Source organism: Rhinolophus sinicus, chromosome 1 (assembly GCF_057876585.1).
Source record: "Rhinolophus sinicus isolate RSI-liver-muscle chromosome 1, RSI-T2T, whole genome shotgun sequence".
NCBI classification, from domain to species: Eukaryota; Metazoa; Chordata; class Mammalia; order Chiroptera; family Rhinolophidae; genus Rhinolophus; species Rhinolophus sinicus.
Window position 1 is genome coordinate 24,673,197 of NC_142501.1, and position 19,134 is coordinate 24,692,330.

Here is a 19,134-nt window from a genome sequence, read left to right on the forward strand (position 1 = left end):
TTTAGGAAGTCACAACGTTCAGCAATTCCAAAATGACTCTCTACTACATACAATACTCTTTTATTCTATCTTTTTTTTTAAAAAAAAATACACCTTTCTCCTCTTTTTTTTGGCCGCCCCTTTCTCTCACCTTGCCACCCTCTTGGAAACCAAAAGGAAGACCTAGGCAGCTGTCCTAGTCTTCCTTAGAGGGAAGAAGAGAACCTTTACCACTGAAGTAGAAGGGCAAACAGTAAGGCACTGCGGCTGTCCCAGGGAGCTCGCCTGAAGAATTTCTCACAGGGAGGAAAGGGCCGGTGGCTGTCCATTTGGGAAAAAGTGAGAAAAGTGGATCTTTCACTCTGCTTCTGCCTGGTTCTCTCACTCTTGCTCTCTCCTTCCCTCAGCCCCGCCCTCTTTCTCCCCCACTTCGCCCCCCCCCCCCCCAAGGCACCACACATATTTGGCAAGATTAAGGTGTCACCTCTCATATTACAAGGCGTGTTGATTGCACGCAAAGACAGACCCACCAGCTCAGGACAAAACCCCTGCAGTTGGGAAACAATACAAACGCTTCCTGTGATCACCAAGGTCCTGGCAAAGTGAGGTGGCCAGTCAGTGACCGCCATCTGCAGAACAAATTCCGGTCTGAAACTCACTGCTGCCTTCTCTTCTTTTTATACTTCGGATTTTTCAAAATTAGGTTTGCCCCTTCCCTGCCCCTCCTCCCTCCAGACTGCCAGTGACCGAGGAGCTGCAGGCCGATCAGCCCGCACATGTTTTTAACCCATTCCTCACTGCAACAGAAGCCAACCACCTCTTTCCCTGCCATCCTCGGGTTACCGCAGGACCTGCAGCTCGAGAAAAGAGACCTAGAACTTGGCCCATGGAGATGAAACTGGGGCCTGGATCTCCCCTTTTGAAAGGGGGGTGGGGGTGGGGGGTGAGGAGGCAAGATCGGGAAGTGAGGGAGGGCAAAGAGGCGGGCCAGAGCCGAGGGAGAAAACCAGAACCTAACAGAGCACGCCCAATCCAACCTTCCTGGTGCTGTGTACCGGGTGGAGGGAACAACTCAGCAGCCTAATCTGGCCGGGAAGAGGACCTCGGTGAGGGAGGCACTGAAGGACAATCCTGTTCTTCCCAGGGAGCGCGGGCGGTGCCGCCCGTGGACCTCGGTGGGCGCTTCTGGCGGTTTTCGATGTGGCAGCCTCCGTCAGCGGGATAATGATGAGGCAGGTACAATCTATTTAGTATGCAGCCCCAAGATGCCCCATCCCTTCCTACCTTCCCTCGGACCCCCGCAGCCTCTCTCTACGTGGAGTTCGGCCTGATCTAGTAGGCACAGTGCCGGTGCTTCTCGAGGGTTTAACCAAATTTTCAAACAAGTCAAAGGAATTTGGATTTTTTTTTTAAACCTGGACCCTAGCCGGAACATAGAGTGGGCTGCTTATTAGACACCTGGAATGATAGGGCAGGGAGGAGACAAGGTATGTCCCCACTTCCCTCCAACCCCACGTGAGTCAAAAGGTCCTGGCAAGAGATGGGGTGAGGAGTGGCTGAGATGGCAGGGAGGAGGCGGTGGGGGCTTGGAGATGAGGTCTGCCACGCCACGACCTGGGGAGCCGAGTAGGAGGGGAGCAGGAGCGCAAAATTCTGCTGAGGTTCTCTGGATTTCTCGTTGTCCCTTCAGTGACTCCCCCCCTCCACACACACTTCTCTCCAAGGCAAATGGACGAAAGCAAGATGACTTAACTCGGTAAATTTAGAGTGAACGATCTCAGAACAAGTGAAGTCTAATGGGAAGTTAAAATTGTCTCAAAATAAGAGATTTTGCCCCCACCCCCACCCCCACCTCACGACTCCGTTCTTCGAAAAAAATCTACGGGTGGGGAAGTGAGCGTCACCCCTTTCCGGGGTCTACGAAGAGGTCTGTCTGTTTCCTGCCTTTTCTGCTTCCTGCGCAGTCCCCGCGTGCAGACTGGTGGGTGCTGGGCCGGTGCTCGGTTGCACGGCCGGATCCTAGTTTGGAACGAAGGGGCTTAGAAGTTGGAAGGCTGGGTGAAGTGGGAGGCTCGGATCCGTCCTCCTCTCCCTTCACGCTCAAGCTCACGCAAACACACACACGCACACGCACACCCTCCCTTGGTCCCCCGACCCCAGACCCTCCCTCCCCCAATACCTCTCTGACTTGATCTCCCTCGACCGTCTGCACAGCGCCCAGGGTACTGATCCCCACGAGCAGCAGCGAGTTCGCTGGGGAGCGAGTGTCCTTGGGCGTGTTCGTGTTGGGGGGTGGGGGAAGGAGTGACGGGTGGGCTTGATAGGGGGTGGGGAGAGATCTGGAACTGAAAGGGTCTAAGGTTTGGAGGAGTTTACACATTACACCCAAGCTGCCCAGAGAAAGGGGGCAAGAAAGGCCTTTCTGCCTAGTGAAGAAAATCTTTATTAAAAAGAAAAAGAAAATTTAAAGAAAAACAACAAATAAGACAAGCTGAAGATGTGAACATGTAAAATATAGTCAAAAGTTGACTATTTCGTTTTTTTCCTGGGTCTCTAAAAGGGAAATCAAGGGGGAGATTGAAGCAGACGACTCGTTTGGATGTGTTTTGTGTTTTTCTTTAAGAAGGGCTAGGAGACATGACCCCGTCCCCTCGCCGGCCCCCAGAACCCAGGCTGAGGGGCGCTGGGGAGCAGGCCGGCGAGTCACCGCGGGCCGGGCGCGGGGGCGGGCGGCGCGGCGCGTAAGGGGTTAAGGCGCTGAGCAGGGAGCCATCTGCTGGGTTGGCTGGTTATAACCGCGCAGATTATGTTCGCGGGACTCAGAGTTGAAGGGTTCTCTCCCTACCGAACAGCTCCGCGCGCGGCCCCGCGAGAGAGCCCGGCACAACTAGTTTTCTCCGTTGTTTTCCTTTCTCCTTCTGTTTTTCCCCCTGCTGGGTAGTGGCGGCGGCGGGGTGGGGGCGACTTTGAATGACCGAGCTTTCGTCTACCTTTCTCTTCATGTCGACGTCCCTGGAAACAGTCACACGGATGCCATGGTTACTTCTGCCACGGTAAGGGGAGGCGGGCGCGTTGGGTAGGCAGGTTCGGGGCTGGGGGGCCTCGTGGGCTTTTTTTTTCCAGTGGAGTAACACAGGGGCTCCCACTCCGCACCTCGCCCCACCCCCATCGCGCTGCACTACTTTCCCGGGCTTGTGCCTTCCCCGAAGTTTGTGCTGGGAATCAGCCCCGGCCGAGCGCAACCACACCTCCCCCCCCACACACACAAATGCACACACACACACTCACACACACTCACACTCACACTCACACTCCTCCCCACCTCCTCTCTCTCATCCCTCGGCTGCCCGAGAAACCACCCAATATCTGGGAAAGTGATCAGGTTTAAGGGACCTGGGTTGGAAACGGGGGGCGGAGGCGAGGGGAAATGGGGACGGTGGAAGGGCAGGGAAAGGATTCAGCAGAACCGCCAACCCCCCCCGCCCCAACTCCCCAACACACGCGTGTGCTCCTGTAGAGAAGGCTCCCCGCGCATCCTGTAACAAAAGGGGGTGGCAGACAGATCCGGGGCAAGGAAGAGGCGAGGTGCCGCCGCCACTCCCCGGCACGCGCCCCGCACCGGGCTCCCGGCCGCTAGGAGTTCTCCGCATGCCTCCCGGTGCCCCGGCCGGGGCGTGGGCTGGGGGAGGGGACTCGGAGCTCAGGACCTAGAGGTTCGCTTCCCAGTTTGGGGAGTTGAGACTGCTTGCCCGGAGCGGAGTACCTGCTTTGGAGCCCCCTCCCTCCGCGGAAAGCTTTTCTCGGAAACTACCCCACACCCCGGGCAGGTCTTGGCCAGCGCCCACCCCACAGCTACCCCCTACCCTTCGTCTCTGCGCAGATGGAGCTCCGTGCGCGGCCGGAGCATCTGCGACCCCGCCGAGGAGCGTCGGGCACCGGGGCCGGGCCATCTCTGGGGAATTCCTTGAGGTTTCTCCCAGCCGGCTCTAGGAACTTGAGGCGGAGGTGTGGGAAGGCTGGGAGACCCAGGAACCCGCGGAGCTAGGTCGGAGTTACAAGGGCCCACAAAGGTTCAACTTGCTCCATTGTCCCAGAGCTCTACCCATACTCCTAATGAAATTTGGGGAGCTTGGGAGTTTAAAGTTCGGGAAAAGAGGGCCTGGGGTGGGGAAGGGGACTCTGCTTGTTACTTTCGGGCGCGAGTGGGTGCGCTGCGAGGAGGAGCTGCTTCTTTGGGGGAGTTTGTCTGCTGCGTTCCTCATCTGCGCTTCGAACGCACGGAACTGAGACCCCTGCGCCGACTAGTGAGGATCCCTCTCATTGGATCCGTGGCTCGGGGAGATTCCAGGTGGAGAAAAACACGGAACCGGATCGCCTGGTCTCGACCTCTGGCGGCGGGCGGCAGGTTCAGAGTCTGAGCTGAGCCAGCTGCCTAGAAGCAGCCTGAGCGCTGGGCTCAGCTGGAGAGCTCGGAGACTGCGCCCCGTGGACTTGTTTATGTGTGTGAAGAGCAGGGGGCGGGAGCTGGGGGACCGGGTGGGGGACGGAACTAAAAGGGGGTGGGTGTCACTCCTGGAGTCTGATGTTTGCAACTCAGCCGATTAGAGAAGGTGCTGGGCTACCTGCTTTTAAAGAAAGAAATACCCTCTCCCAGCCGACAGAACAGAGAGCAAGAAAAACAGCTCAGCCCTCTGCCCTAAACGTCAGGATGGGAGACAGGGGTAACAGAGAGGGAACTTTTCCGAGGGTACTGTTTTCACCGCGCTCAGAAATCCTCCGTCAGACTCAGGCTGCCCCCCCCCCCCGCCCCCCAATTCCTTCCTGACATGTTGCACAAAGAAAGTTGAGCGGTAGAACTCAGGGGATAAAATCCAGCAGCCTCTGGCTTGGGCTCAAACACTGAGTCCTGGGTACGACTTTGGAAGTGGGGAGAGATGAAAAGAAAGGCTCTGTGAACAGTGTTGGAGGAAAGTAGGAAGCCGGGGAGAGAGGGGTGCAGTAGGGCGCGTGTCGGTGAGGACTGCATTGTAGCTAGAAGTGGAAGACCGCTTCCGTGAGGACGGGGTCTGTGGGCCTATGGAGGTTAGCTCCGGACCCTTGGATGCCCCGTTCCCTCAGGGAAGGCGGTTCATGATGAAAAGTCTCTGCCTGAGGGTGTGCATGGAGGCGGGCTGGGTGTGCGTGGCCAGAGAGCAGGAGCTCCCCTGTGCCCCGTGTGCCGTGGAGGTGTTTCTGAGGAGTGTGTGTGATGGGCATGTGTGTGACTGGCAGGAGAGGAGAGCATGTGGGAACATAGGTGTAGCTAATGAGAAATCTGTGCCTGCGAAGGGTGTTAGAGCAGGAGGAGAGGTGCAGTGTGTTGAAGACAGATGGCTTGTGCATGCCTGCACAGACACATGCAGTGGGTGTGGTGTGGGAGGGCTGCTGGGCTGTGTGTGGGAGTGAAAGGTGGACGAGTATGGGGGGGGGGGGCTCAGGATTACCAGGGATATGTGTGGAGGCGGGGAAAGATTATCTGAGGAGAGCAGGGTGCGAACTTGATGAGTATTCTCTGGGAAGTTTGGCTGGGATGACGTTGGAGTACACGGGGGATAGAAGAGTGTGGGCTCGGATTCTCATTGTGGGAAGACTGGTCAGGAAGGATGCTGGGTTAGCTTTTGCCTTCTCTCTCTCTCTCTCTCCCCAGTTCCCCAGAGAGCAAGGAATTGGAAAAGGCTTAGAATGAGGGATATACATTTAAGGGGAGAAGTCGTGTGTGTTCACACCCAGTGGGATCAGAGAAGATGTGTGCATGGGGGTGGAGTGCTGGAGGAAATGTTTTGCATACCTAGTGGCAGAAATGCATCCTATATTATGCTGTTTAATGGGTTTCTTATTTAATAGAGGAATTCACTGTCAATTAATATTGGTTATCAATTAAAATTTGTGGGATGACTGCCGGATGCTCAGCCCATTGCCGAGTACTGAGCCGTGGAGCTGTGCCCTGGAAAAAATTCTTTCTTGGGGCACAGCTCACTGTTGCGATTTTTGTCAGGAGGAATGAAGCCAGCTCAATGCTAGTTGAGGTTTCTTCAAAAACTATAATTCAGTTTCTCGAGATGTTTATGGATCTTGGGGGCCAAAGGGAAGCTGTCTTGAAATATATCTGTGGTTTTGTAAAAAGAGGGTGTAAAGATAGGGATGGCGTATAGTTTTGTGTGTCGGGGAGTGAGCTAAAGAGAATCACTGTTTTTTGTAGGGGGTGTGGGCTGGGAACAGGGATGGGTGGCGTGCCACAGTCTAGGTCAGAATGCAGGTCCCCAATGAAGAGTGAGTTTGAGTGTGTGTAGTGCCTACTTATTAGCAGAAATAAGACTTGCTGTGTGGACCTGGAGAAGGGTGAAGCAGTGATCAGGGAAGATGAGGGTTGGGAGTGTTTGTTAGTCTTTGATGTTTTCTGGGCCATGAGTATAAAACTAACCTGGAGTGTGTGCACGTGTGTGTGTGTGTATCACACACACACACACACACGCACACACACACAACAATGGGGCTGGAGTTAAGTGACTAGGAGAAACCTAGCTAGGAGAATAGAAAGGGTATATATTCTGGCTCCTGTGAGGGGTTGGATGTATGTTTTTGCAGGAATTCTGTGTGTCTGAGGAAGGATGAAAATTGTCTTGGATGCTCGGATATGCATCTTAAGTTAAAAAGGTACAGATAAAAGGAGGTCTGTAGGCTTCGGGAGCCTTCAGGAAGTGAGAGGAGCATGATGTTGGTTGGGTTCATACCCTGACAGAGCTAGTGAGGTAACTAGATCAGAGCAGCGAGAGGGGTGTGCTTTGGCTGTACGTACTTGCTTGTCTGAACCAGGTGACAGGGAACCTCATTTATTAGGCTCTAATCATATGAGGGCACATACTTGGGGGGACTTTTTCTGACTTGTGACATTCTTGAATTCATGAAATTATAGCTGTACCATTTTGACGTTCAGCCTTATTTTAAGGGGAAATTCATTTATGTAAGAGAGAACTGATCCAGGGTTTGACCATTCGTCAGAAGATCTGGTGGTAGATATTTCTGAGGGTGTGTGGTGGAGGGGGGAGACTCCCCAGTGAGAATGCCTTATTCTAGTCCCACTCTACCCCTGTCGAGCAGTGTGACTTTGGGAAAGTTCTCATCTCTCTGATCCTCTGTTTCTTTTCTTTTTTTTTTTTCCTGATCCTCTGTTTCATTTCACCTTTTATATAATAAAATGGCAATGTCTGTGATGCCTCAGTGAGGAGCAAAGTTCACGCTGCTTCCCCCCAACCAAAGCTTGGTGAGCTGACATTGGAGTACAAAGCTTTACACTGAGATGAAGTCTAATCGAATGCAGGTGCTAGTATGTATGTGAACCATTATAAAAATGGGATCTATACCTCTTCCCCATGATGGGGCAAGTTGGTGAAATCGTCTTAATGCCCTCTGCATGTCTGCTGCTTAGCCACTGTGCAAGTAGAACTTTATATAACTGCCTCAGTTTACTCATCCATAAAATGGAGGTAGCCAAACCTAGATTATGCTTGATGGAAATCCGTGTTCATAAAAGGTCTTTGAACTATTCATAAGAAAAGTGGTCCAAACTCAATGTTATTAATTATCAGAGACAGCATTGTCCTATTCTTTAACAGCTGTGCAGACCACGACTCCAGAATGAATGTGACTTTGAGAACACAGAAAATAGTAATTATCCTTGGCATATTTGAATAAAAGAGGAGCAAAGCCCAGCCATCCTGGGTTACTATGAAGACCTGTTTTTCTCTAAACTATGGGTCCCTGGCAGGCAACAGCCTTTAGATATGTGAACAGGCTGCATGCAGTGCCGCAAGTTGGTATAGCGACTTTCCCCAGAGACAGACATGGAGGCACAGAAGGGCGAGGAAACCCACTGAAGCCTCCGAGTCCTCCCAGAAGTCAGTACATGCTGTCAACTCCTGGCTCACAGTCAGACTCCCATCCTTGAGTTCAGTGGCCATAAATAGTCAGGAGCTAAGCTATTTCCATGAGGCACTAAACCAATTCTGTTGCTTTTCTTGGCGAGATTGGGCCAATTAAGTTGATTGGAAGAGGTCACTGCTGATGGGTCTCACATTCCCCAGGCAGGACAGGCCAGCAGAGTTTAATTACATAACATTTCCCATCTCTGCAATTCCACTCCCAGATGGATCACATATTCAGGCCTCTCCTCTTCCCCTCCATTCAGGACGATTAATTGAGCAGGCAGCTTCTGCTCCGGGCTTCTCCAAACCTTTTCCTGAGCAGTTAGTCCCACTCCGACAGGAGGGAATGTAAATCCACGTGTTGGCTGAAGTGAGAGAGGGGAGTCAGGCCGACACAGAAGGTCTTTAAAACCCACCACCCTGCTTCAAGACCTCACCAGCTGCTCTTTTACTCTTTAATGAGGCAGGCAGTTTCTGGCGGTGGGTTGAACTAATGACCGTTGCTAGGGTTTTAGATTTAGTTTTATTTAAAATTGAGTTTGTTGGAGAAGGACCAAGTCTTCTACTGGAGACAAGCCTAAGCCCCGTGTGGCGCTGCTGATAAGGTCTGTGGATGTACTTTGTGCGTGGACAGGCATGTGCAGAGTGAGAGGAGAGCACGGGATGTGTGTGTGTGTGTGCGGGGGGATGATGCGTGAGCACAGAGTGGCTCTGGGTGGGCAGGATGCATTTGTAGAGTTTATGCTTTGGGTGACAGGTAAATGGGGATCTTTCTCAGATTGGGCTGTCATCATAGTGCTTCTTGCGAAAGGGCCAGCTTGTGGAAAAGTTGGGAGCAGCTTCTTTCAGATCATTTTTATGTGGAGGTGGAGGATGTGTGAGCTTTTAAGTATGAGGCCATTGTGGATAGGACCTCCACTCTTGCCTGGGCAGATTTCTATTAATACCAAGGCTGGGCAAAGGAAACCTTTCAGAGGACGCACTTTAAAACCTGTGAAAGCACATGTAGATGGCCCAAGATCTTTAAAGTATTTTTTCTGTGGTTGATCATTTTCCACAGCTCAGCCTTTCACTCTACCTAAAAATACCAAGGGCTGGAGAGTGCATGCACCCCTGGGTGGTCAGAATGCATCGGCTGTGTCATGTCCTCCTCTGTGCTGTGGTCCTTCTCAAGCAATCTTCACTAGGAACCACCAGAGGCTGTCTGTGCCTCTGGCATCCCCACAGGACACACCTCTGACTGTAACTGTGGTTTAGCTGGAGAAGGACAGATTTTGAAGTGAGATTGGGTGGGGTCTGTTGTGGTTGCTCACCTTTTAGCAGTATCTCAGAGAAGACATTTGTTGAGCCCCAGATCTTTTATAGATTTGGTCAGTCAGAAAGAATTGAAAAGGATTGAGGTTCTTGCTCACTCAAGGCCAGAGCTGTAGGAGTAAATGGTAGCTTACTGATCTCAAAAGATTCCAGGCCAAGGTGGTCTTAAGCAGCATAGGGCAACAGAAAGTCTTCAGCTGCATGGGGCAGCAGAAAGCCTGCCAGTTGGAGGTGGGGGACCTAACTTGAGACTGAGCTCTGTCACTAATCAGCTGTTGTGAGACCCTGGATGTTCTCTCCAGGCCTTGATTTACCCATCTGTAAATGAAGGGCTTAAACTAGAATATCTCCAAGTCCCATTCCAAGCCTACCATCCTAGGATTCTACAGTAGCCCCACCATCCCACTCAATCAGTCCTAGTATGCCTTGCTTGAAGTGCATCTTGGCACACCCTAAATGAGCTCCCGTTTTTGTATCTTTGGGGAATGGCTGAGTCAAAGGCAAAAAGGCATGCAAAGAATTTGCCATAGTGTTTTGTTTTGGCCAAGCATGTTCGCAAAGTTGGCTTAGCCTGCACAGTGTATACAGAGTTGAAAGGGGTTGGGTTTGGCTTTCTGGTCGGCCTGATGCTAATTAGTCATCCAGTTTCCACATGAATGCCTTTTAGTGTCAGTGCTTCTGACTAAGTACCCACCTTTAAGATGATTGATGATGATGATGGTGATGATGATAATGATGATATTTAATACTTGCCTACTTACTGGGTAGGATTAGAAATATTGCATGGCATCAATGCCCCAAACAATCTCATTTACAGATGAGGATACTGAGGTTACATGAGGTTAAGGAATATGCTTATACTTATACAACTAGGTGGTGTGCTGGCTTTCTGTCCTGAAGCCGGTGTCCATCCTAAGTCCATCACCTGCCAGTCAGATTCTGTTTTCTGCATTGTATGGTGTCATCCAGATGGAAGATTGTTCGATAGTCCTCTGCAAAGTCTGTCACCCCACAGGGTAACCTGCTCCACTGAAGATTCATTTTTACTTGAAAGACAAACATTGAGGCTTTCTAGCCACCTGCTGGCAAGCGTGTGTCAGATCTGTCTTAGCTCCCATTTGCATCCCCCACTTTACTTCCCATTCTGTTGACAAGGGCATCTGCCCTTCAGAATGGGGATATTGATTTAAGCCACAATGGCCTAGGTTTGATTTAAACCCTAAAAAGATTGAAGCTCGACATCTGGTTTTGAACCACACACCTACGGGAGGTGGTCGGTCCCAGCATTGTTGAGCCCTGTGATAAGGGTTGCACAGAACCAAGTTAAAGAGAATCTGAATGGAGACCATGAGGGCTTTTCAGAATTTGGAAAGTGGCTTTCCTTGGTAGGCTAAGGAATTCCCTCCATTTATACCAGGGCCAACGTGAACATAGATTTTTGTGCTGAGAGGCTGGAGGCAGGGGTTGCTGCTGCTAAGAACTGGGGCCCCCAGGCTCTGTTTGATGCAGAGCAGAGCAGCTGTAGTGCCCTCCAGCCCTGGCACATGCCTGCTGCATGCCCTTCTCTCTTGGCAGTATCAGAGGTAAGGAAGCCAGAAGGGTGCTTGGGGGTGCATGTTGCTATCTGTGAAGGCTGTGACTGAAAGTTCTTGTTCTTCTTTCTCCCTCCACTGATTTCCCCACCACCATTATGCACACTCATCTTCAAGGCAATTCATGAGAAAGATGTTTTGTTGCTAAAGGTATCGCGGTGTGCAAATAAATGCACAACACTAACCTAATGCTCATGAGGTTGAAGGTGCTCCAAAAATATGTGTTTATACTTTGTTTAGAACAACTTTTCATGTGTAACATGTTGCTTTTCTTCTTTATAAGATAACATAACCCTTCTATGACTATTTTTTGACGATAGCCAGCTCCTTGCAATTTACTTCCCTACGCCCGCCCTGTTTCTAGGTCTAAGCCCCCAGCATTTAAAAATATCTGCCCCTCTGGTTCCAAATGATCCCTTAGGGAATATGTTTCACTTTCTCAGTCTGGGATTATTTCTATCCTGTGTCTAGCAGATCTACTCTTGATGGTTCACAGGGCACGTCCCCTGCTTCCACTGAGCTCAAGAGGAAAATGCAGCTCTGGAAATCACCTGGTTCCCAATAAGTGTGGTCCATGATGGGGAAGGAGCCCAGCTCCCCTGACACCCAGCTTGCTACCTCAAACAGCCTGCCACACTTCTCTTTGCAAAGGGCTCAAACTAGCTGTGTGGACTGCAGCAAATCACTCCTGCTTCACGGGCCTCTGTTTCTTCTTCTGGAAAAGGAGGGGCTTAGATTCACTAGAAGGTCAAATGGATCCTGCCAGTTGTGACAGCCCACATTCTGTGATCCTGCTGGTCCCTAAGCCTTGCTGTGGCCCAGGCCTGGGGCTTCCAGGTAGCCCCGCTGGTCTGGAGAACTTACAGGCACAAATGTGGAGGGGAGGAGGAGGAAGAAATTAAGTTATGTGGTGCCAGCTGACTTATTGAGCATATGGATGAGTGCGTGTTTACAACGTGCTGAAGAAGCAAGCTTGCCAGATTTGTGGCATATCTCCGATTGGAAGTTAGGAGCATAGGGAGAGATTTGTGTGAGATAAAATTGTCTGTGGGTAGCTGAATTCAGTAAGCTAAATCAGAAAGATCCCAAACTAAGAGCAAGGAGTCCAGATTCTACTGCTAACTCTACCAGAGACTGTGAATTTAGGGGAGTCCCTGAACTACACCAGGTTTCACTTTCCTTGTGTGTTAAGTGAGAGAGTGATGGGCTACTGGCTTTGGTCATCCCTAAAGTCTTTCCTGCCTCATCATTTTTACGGTGTGAATTTGGGATTAGTAGAAAAACCTAGATGGATGGCTCCATAAGAGGATATGACTTCAATGTAGAGGGAAATGTGCCTTGCAGAATGATATGAGTGACAGGAATATACATCTGTTCTTGAATTTGAGACGGCCTTGGAGGATATGTTCTGTGTGCACATTGTGTTTAGAATGCTTTCCCCTCCATCTCCACCAAGGGTATGGGCGTCATCCTTCACATCTTTGCTTCACCATTACCTTGGCTGGGAAGCCCCCCTGCCTTCCCCAGAGAGCCTGGGGCTCCTTCCCCAGCTTCCCTGTGTGATGCCACTTAGCAAGGACAGTTTTATTTGCATTTCTATCTTCTCAATAGAACATGAGCTCTGTGGAGAAAGGGGATCTCATCTTTTCATCTTTGTGTCCCTCAGCACCTTGACCAGTGTCTGCTACAGAAATGTGTTGGGTGAATGAATGCGTAACAGGCCATAGTGAGTCCAGACTGTGCAGGGGTAAGAGTCCGGGCTCAGAGAGGTGATGCACTTGCTGAGGGTCCAGAGCCACGCTCTCTGTCCCAGGCCTGAGGTCATGAAGCTCACTGCCTGCTCTCCCGGAAAGCTGCTCTTTGTCTCTTTAGAGACCCCTCTACCCCATTGTCTTAGTCTGCTTAGCTCTTCTGCAAATTTGGGCTTTTGGTCACAGGGAAATTGGGTGTCATTGCACGTGAAATAGGGCAATTTATGTCTAGGCACTCGGAAAGCACATGTTTGAAGATTATTCAGTAAGCATCCTGTTGAAACCTGCTAAGTCTCAGGCCCTCTGCTAGATGTTGGAGAAGAGGTGAGGTGAATGCTGCAGCTCTGATTTGGAAGATCTAGGAGCTGGTGAGGAAGACCAGCTGGGTTACATCATTGCGCTCCTGGAGGGCCAGTGTGAGCATGGAAGGTCAAATGCAGGGGTCCCAACTGAAGTGAGTATTGTTTTTTAGTGTGAATGATGATGGAGGATCCTCTGGTCAACAGCAAGCTGAAGGGTCTGTGTCTAGTGTTCACTTCAGCAGGACAGTGGTGTTCTGGTCCCTGCATTCCCAATGCCAGACCAAGTCTCTGAGCATCTCAGAATCCATTGTGATGTGTGCCCTTGATTCCTCGTGGGGAGAGCTTGGGGAAGGTGCTGGGGCTTGGATGTGTAGGTGTGTGGGCTCGCAGGTATGCTTGTCAGAAGTCTCCTGCTCATGGCTGCTGTCTGCGGAGACAGGCACGTCTGCTCTCACTGCTGCCTCAGTGCACAGTGTATTGTCTCTGTGACCACTTCTGACACAGAGACAGACTGCCATCTACTGTCCACTTCTGTCCTCTGAGTCCCTCCTGCTTAGTGAGCTCCATGGCTTTTTTTTTTTTTTTTCACATCCTGTTTTTAATTGGTTCAGATACCAGGAAAAATAGAATAGACATCAGGTCCTTATTTAGTAATTTCTTTGGAATTTAGGAGGGAGCCTTTCAAAAACAACACATCTGTTAGATGTTTTTCTTATCTGCTTAACAAAAGTGTCATTTTAAGGGGGCCTCATGTCTTTCCTGACCCTCCTGAGCTGCCGTGCTAAGTACCACGTGGAATACCACGAGGTGAAAGGCATGGCCCTACTCCCGTGAGCCTCGCACTCTAGTTGGGAATTCAGGACAGACTTGTGGAGAAATAGACGATAGGGTGCGGCAGGATGTGTCCGGTAAGTGGCACACGAGTGGCAGGGACCACAGAGGCTCTGGGAGTTTGGAGGAAGGGGGCGTCCTTGCAGGTTGGGTGGTTGGGAAAGATAAGTGTGGGCAGCTTGACTCAGGTCTGCTGTTAGCAAGCCCAGGGTTCCGTGAGAGCCTCCTGAGAGAGCCGTATGACGTCGTAGAACGGGCTCCACTGGGAGTTCCGAGACCTAGGAGGCCTGAGGTCTACCAACCCCTTCCTCCCCCCACCCCCACCCCCGTCCTGTGACCCAAGGCTGTGGGTCTTGCTGTCTGAGGGTCCTCCATTCCTGATGCTGCATTGGGTACCCCACTTACACGCAGTAGGAGGTGGCTCCTGGTTCCAGCTTGTCAAAGAGCAATAGCGCCAGAGTCCCACTAGGGTCCCATGCAGGGAGGGGCACCTCAAGGTGTGGTCCTGTCCTGACAACTGCACACACAGTGGGAGAGAGAGAGGCTTTCCCCAGAGGAATCTCAGGTGCTATACAAATACCAGGGGGTGAACGGCTTCGGGAGACGTCGGCCATGCTGCTTCTCTCTGTGCATCACCTGGCCCTTCCTTCCAAAAGCTGTCTGCATAGTACTTCAGTCAAAGATGGCACCCCAACAAGAAATTGCAGTAGTATTTTAGCTGGTCATAGCTCAAGTGTAAGATTCTTTCATGTTAGAATACATTTTACCATTGCTTTATGGAGTTTGTTTGTTTGTTTGTTTGTTTACAACTATGTGAGATTTTTTGATGGTTGTGGATGAAAATGGGAAAAAAGTTTTCATCACTCATTCTCATACTTTTATCTCTCTCTCTCTCTCTTTTGGTATTTAAATTATCACCAAGGAAATCTTCAGTGTGTTTATTTGATGTTCTTGTCTGTGTGTGTGTGTGTGTGTGTGTGTGTGTGTCTGTGTGTGTGTGTGTCTGTGTGTAGGGAGAGGGGAGGAGGGGGAGGGAGAGAGAGAGAGAGAGAGAGGTTGGGAGAACAAGAGAGAAAGATATTTTAGATTGTGGTCTATTAGCAAGTCTAGGAAATCAAGTTGAACTTGGTTTGGGTTACTGGTGGAGAGACCTCAGCTTGTCACTCTAATTCCCTTGTACTTTTGGCTCTTTACGCATCAGCACTATGTCTTTCCAGTCCCGCATTCACTGTTTACATCTCCTTGTAGGGTTGCTGTATAAAATTACTGTCTGTCTGCCACAAGTCTCCTGAATTCTTTAAGGGACCACTTGACAGAGGCACAGTCAAGGAGAGAGCCATTAGGGAAGGCCCAATTTTAGACAAAGAGAGAAAAGAAAATGTTAGGGGGTTGGAGAAGGATTCCAGTGGGTTTTTTTAACGTGCTTTCCTGTGGCATAATGATATCTGTGACTCTTGTTCAAAGAGATGCAGTGAGCAAGGGCTGGGATAGAGACAGAAAGGGAGGTTCTTCCAAGAAAACCAGCGTGGAGGGAGAGCACCAGTTCTGAGCAATGTCCGCGAAGCCACACACCCTTAGGCAATACTTGGGAGGTTTGCTGAGGGCCTGTCAGGTGATTTGCGAAAATAGGAAGTGATGGGGAGAAGAATGCTCCAGGTGGGGAAACAGGTGGAAAGAGGCCGTCAGGTGAGAAAAACAGATGCTAACAGACCTGAAAGAAGTCCAGGTGGGTGGTGCACAGGGGCCATCGTGCGGTGAGGGGGGTAGTAGGCAGGAGCTAACAGGGGCTTACTCTTTACCCCCTGAGAGATGGGGCACCATTGGAGACTTAGAATTGGCACGGGGGAGGGCACTATCAGGCCTATGTTTTAAAAATGACCGCCCTGGCTGCAGTGTGGAAGGTGGCTCTTAATAGTTTATCAATGAAAGAATGACTGGTGGTTGGATTGATGGGAAATGAATGACTGAGTGAACAAATGAATAAAATGTAGAAGGGGAGTATCAAGCCTGATTTTACCTCTGGTTCCTCTGACCAGTGCTGGCTCCCAGGGCGATTAAACCAGCCTGGGAGGGTGGAGGGAGGTCGACACATGAATTATTAGCTCTAGATATGCGGAAACGGGGACGAGAATAGTAGCTCTTAGTGCTGAGAATTTAGGGTGGTTGGTAGTGGGGGGCTCTCCCAACCGTTTTCCTTCTCCTATGCATTTCCATCCTAATTGGATTTAATTCAGGATCAAAAAAGAAGAGAACTCATGGAGTTGCCCCCCAGAAAACCTGAAATTGTGACAGTGACCTGCATCAGAGGGGCTGCTTGCACTGCAGACCTTTTCATAGGCTCAAAATGGGATGTGGACGGATGTTAAGGCTTCTGGGACACCTGAGGGGGACCCCGATTCCTGGACATCAGAGGCACCTGTAGATGATTCCTGTGTGTGTGTGTGTGTATGTGTGTGTGTGTGTGTGTGTGGTGTATGTGTGTGTACACATGCACACACACACATGCACACATGTGAGTTTGAAAAAATCTCCAAAAAATTGCCAAATCCTACAGAATTTCTTTTGACAGAAGTGGGTCTATATAGACAGTTACTTGCAAGGTTGCATTGCTTAGCATACACAAGGAGAGTGTGTGTGACAGTGACCCAGACAGACACCTGACATGCCATCCAACAACTTGGGATGTGGTAACATAAGAACTACTCTTGGTAAAGCCAAAGGGAGCCAAAGAGAACCTCTAGGGCCATCGCAAAGGGGCTTGCTCAGCAGTGACTCTCCCATGTTCTGACTGTTCCAATCTCACCTTTCGCTTTCAGATATTTTAACGTAGGCCTGGGACACAAGAATATAAAAATGTTAAAGCTCATCATGTGATTCCAACGTGCAAACACTAGCTTACGAGTATGACTGTTGTGCCCTATCCCTGCCCTCTGCAGCTTTGCTGTGACATCTGCCCCATTCTCACCCTGGGTGTGCTTGTGAGGACACCCCACTTAGTTAAGGGTGTTTGGCTCATTTGAGCTGAGGTCTCCTAGTCCCTACCCATCTAGGATTTGCCTCCTCTAGGAGGACAGATCACAGGTGCTCAGCAGATTCTGATTGCTGACCCTCATCTACTAGAGGGGTATTGAGGGTGAAGGGTAGGGAGAGGGACATAGGACAGTATTCTCAGGGCATTAAGGCTGTGCAGGTACTTTTATATATGTCATCTCAGTGGTTCCCGCAGAGGCGGGTGTTATACCAGGCTGGAGGGCATGGTTTCCACAATGCATTCAGGATGTAAGATGCTTTGTGGTCTCTGAGTGATCAGTTTTCCTGCGCTGGTTCTCCCTGGGAACATGCATTCCAGTCAGAGCCGCTCCTCTAGGTTTAGCTATGGACCAGGGCTGCTGCTGTCTGGCACCGGTGGCTCAGCGGGAGAGTGAGCACCTCCCGTCCCTCTCAGTTCTGTGGAATCCAACCCAAGCACCAGCCTTGGGAGGGTGCTTCCAAGAGGCCCAGCCTGAGGCCGTGCTTTAACCAAAGGACCTCCAGGTTGAGAAAGCAGTCGTTCTCCTCCTCTCTATTTTCCTGCTGGAAATCAGGGCTTGCAGGAGGGCTGGGGAATGGAAGGTCAAAGAAGGAAGCTAAACATCAAGGTCTGAAAACATGAGTAAGGTCTGAAAATGTTATGTTTCCAACCACATATTCCTGGATTGTAAAGTGGACCATGTGGAATCATTGCAATCCCTGGGTTTCTCATTTACAAAACGATATTACTGTGTATGCTGTCAGGCAGGCTGGGGCCGGATGTCTCACATCCATTGCTAAGTGCGTGCTTCTGTAAGCATTTGGGATTCTCCAGACTGCTGAGTGGCCGAAGTGTAGTGTGGGAACTAGAAGGGTGGAGTGAGCCACGCTGACCAGATGTGAGGACATGGTCTGCAGCAGTGGGCATTGAGATGGGGACAGGCCTCATTCTGCACCAGGAACTTCTAGAGGATTGCACATCACAGACAGAGACCAGCCCTGCAAAGAGCAGTGGGAGCAAAAAACCACAGGGCTCTCGCTGCTCTGTCTGTATAGCACGTGGATGGAACTGAAGTCGTTCTTGGCCAGATGTATCTGCCACTTCCATCTCCCCCTTCCCCGATTCCCCCTTCCTCACACCAAGTACAGCCGCGGCTTTTTTTTTTTTTTTTTTAATCAAGAGACAGTAACGTTTTAAGGAGGCGGGTAGAGAGATGAGCAAAAGAATTTACATCCGGACTCTAGGCAATTTTTTTTGTCTAATGGAGAACTTGTTCATAAGGGACCATATAGAAAGTCGCCTATAGTATTGAAGAATATTAGATACATTGACTGTAAGAGGAGTTAAGAGCGGTCCTCCAATAACCCCCCTACAGGATTATGCACAGAAGTTGAAGGAGAAAGTGCTCCTCGGGCTATTTCTGCCTTAGAGCTAATGGTGAAGGAATGTAAACCTCATTAGCGTGAACGAAACTGGGAACTAACATTTAAGCAAGCGGACCCACGTTGTATTTCTATTGCTGTCTATCGCTAAGAGTCACAACCTCTGGGAGCCTTCGTTCCTCTTTTGTAAACTGGGATAATAACCCCACCTCCTCACCATCATTCAGGGGGAGTTTCAGATGAGATCATGCATGGGGAAGTGTTTTACAAGCTGTAAATTATTTTACAAATACATGTTCTGCTTTAAACTGGTATAAACAGTTTGGTTCAAACAATACTAATAGCTAGCACATTGTTCTGTTTGGAAGGTGGCTGTCTTCCGAGTCAGGCTGGGAACACGTTCCTGAACAAGACACTGCAGCACCCCACTGCTCTGGCCACACTGAGAGGTTGGGAGGTGGCCGCCGTCAGGTGGCACCATAAGAAATATTATAGCTGTGGCTTGGAAGAATTAAAGTATTCCTTTCTGATGATGTCATCTGGGGTATAAGCTCAGGGTAGTGGCATTTGTGAGGGGTGGCTTGTGGGACAGAGGGTTGAGAGTGGACGTGCCTGGGGCAGTCAAAATGTTGTCCAGGAAAGTTGAGTGTATTTCAGAATGTGTCACCCACCCCTTCTGCAAGGCTGGTCACCGAGTTTGTCTCCAGCACAGTTATATATTTGTATCTGCAAAACAGACTTTCCCTTCCATCACCATCGTGGGTCTAGTTGCAGATCTCAGGGATGACTTCCCCTACTGCAGTGGCCCCCACCTTCTTGGTTTATTTTCTTATCATTCTGATATTCCCTTTGAAACATCCCTATTCGCATTTTGTGACCACAGTGCCGTATAGCTTTGAGATCATGAAATATTCAGAGTCCTTTTCCGTTTGCTGTTTTAACTGCTTCCTTGTGTTTGAGTTTTTCTGGTAGTGGTAGAATTTGACGTGTCTTTTCATTGTGTTGGCTTTCC

The 19,134-nt window shown here is 50.2% G+C and overlaps 1 protein-coding gene across 3 annotated transcripts in view; it reads left to right on the forward strand.

The window, feature by feature from the left end:
• Positions 1–818: 818 nt before the first annotated feature.
• NTF3 (neurotrophin 3) overlaps positions 819–19,134 on the forward strand; it is a 66,893-nt gene continuing 48,577 nt past the window's right edge. Inside the window, exon 1 of one of the 3 annotated variants that reach the window (XM_074326159.2) lies at positions 819–1,215. In XM_074326159.2, the coding sequence (XP_074182260.1) occupies positions 1,204–1,215 (12 nt within the window). In that variant the 5' untranslated portion in view covers positions 819–1,203. Of the gene's footprint in view, positions 1,216–2,468; positions 3,033–19,134 lie in introns of those variants that run through there. The other 2 variants (XM_074326160.2, XM_019754341.3) reach the window with 2 other exon arrangements.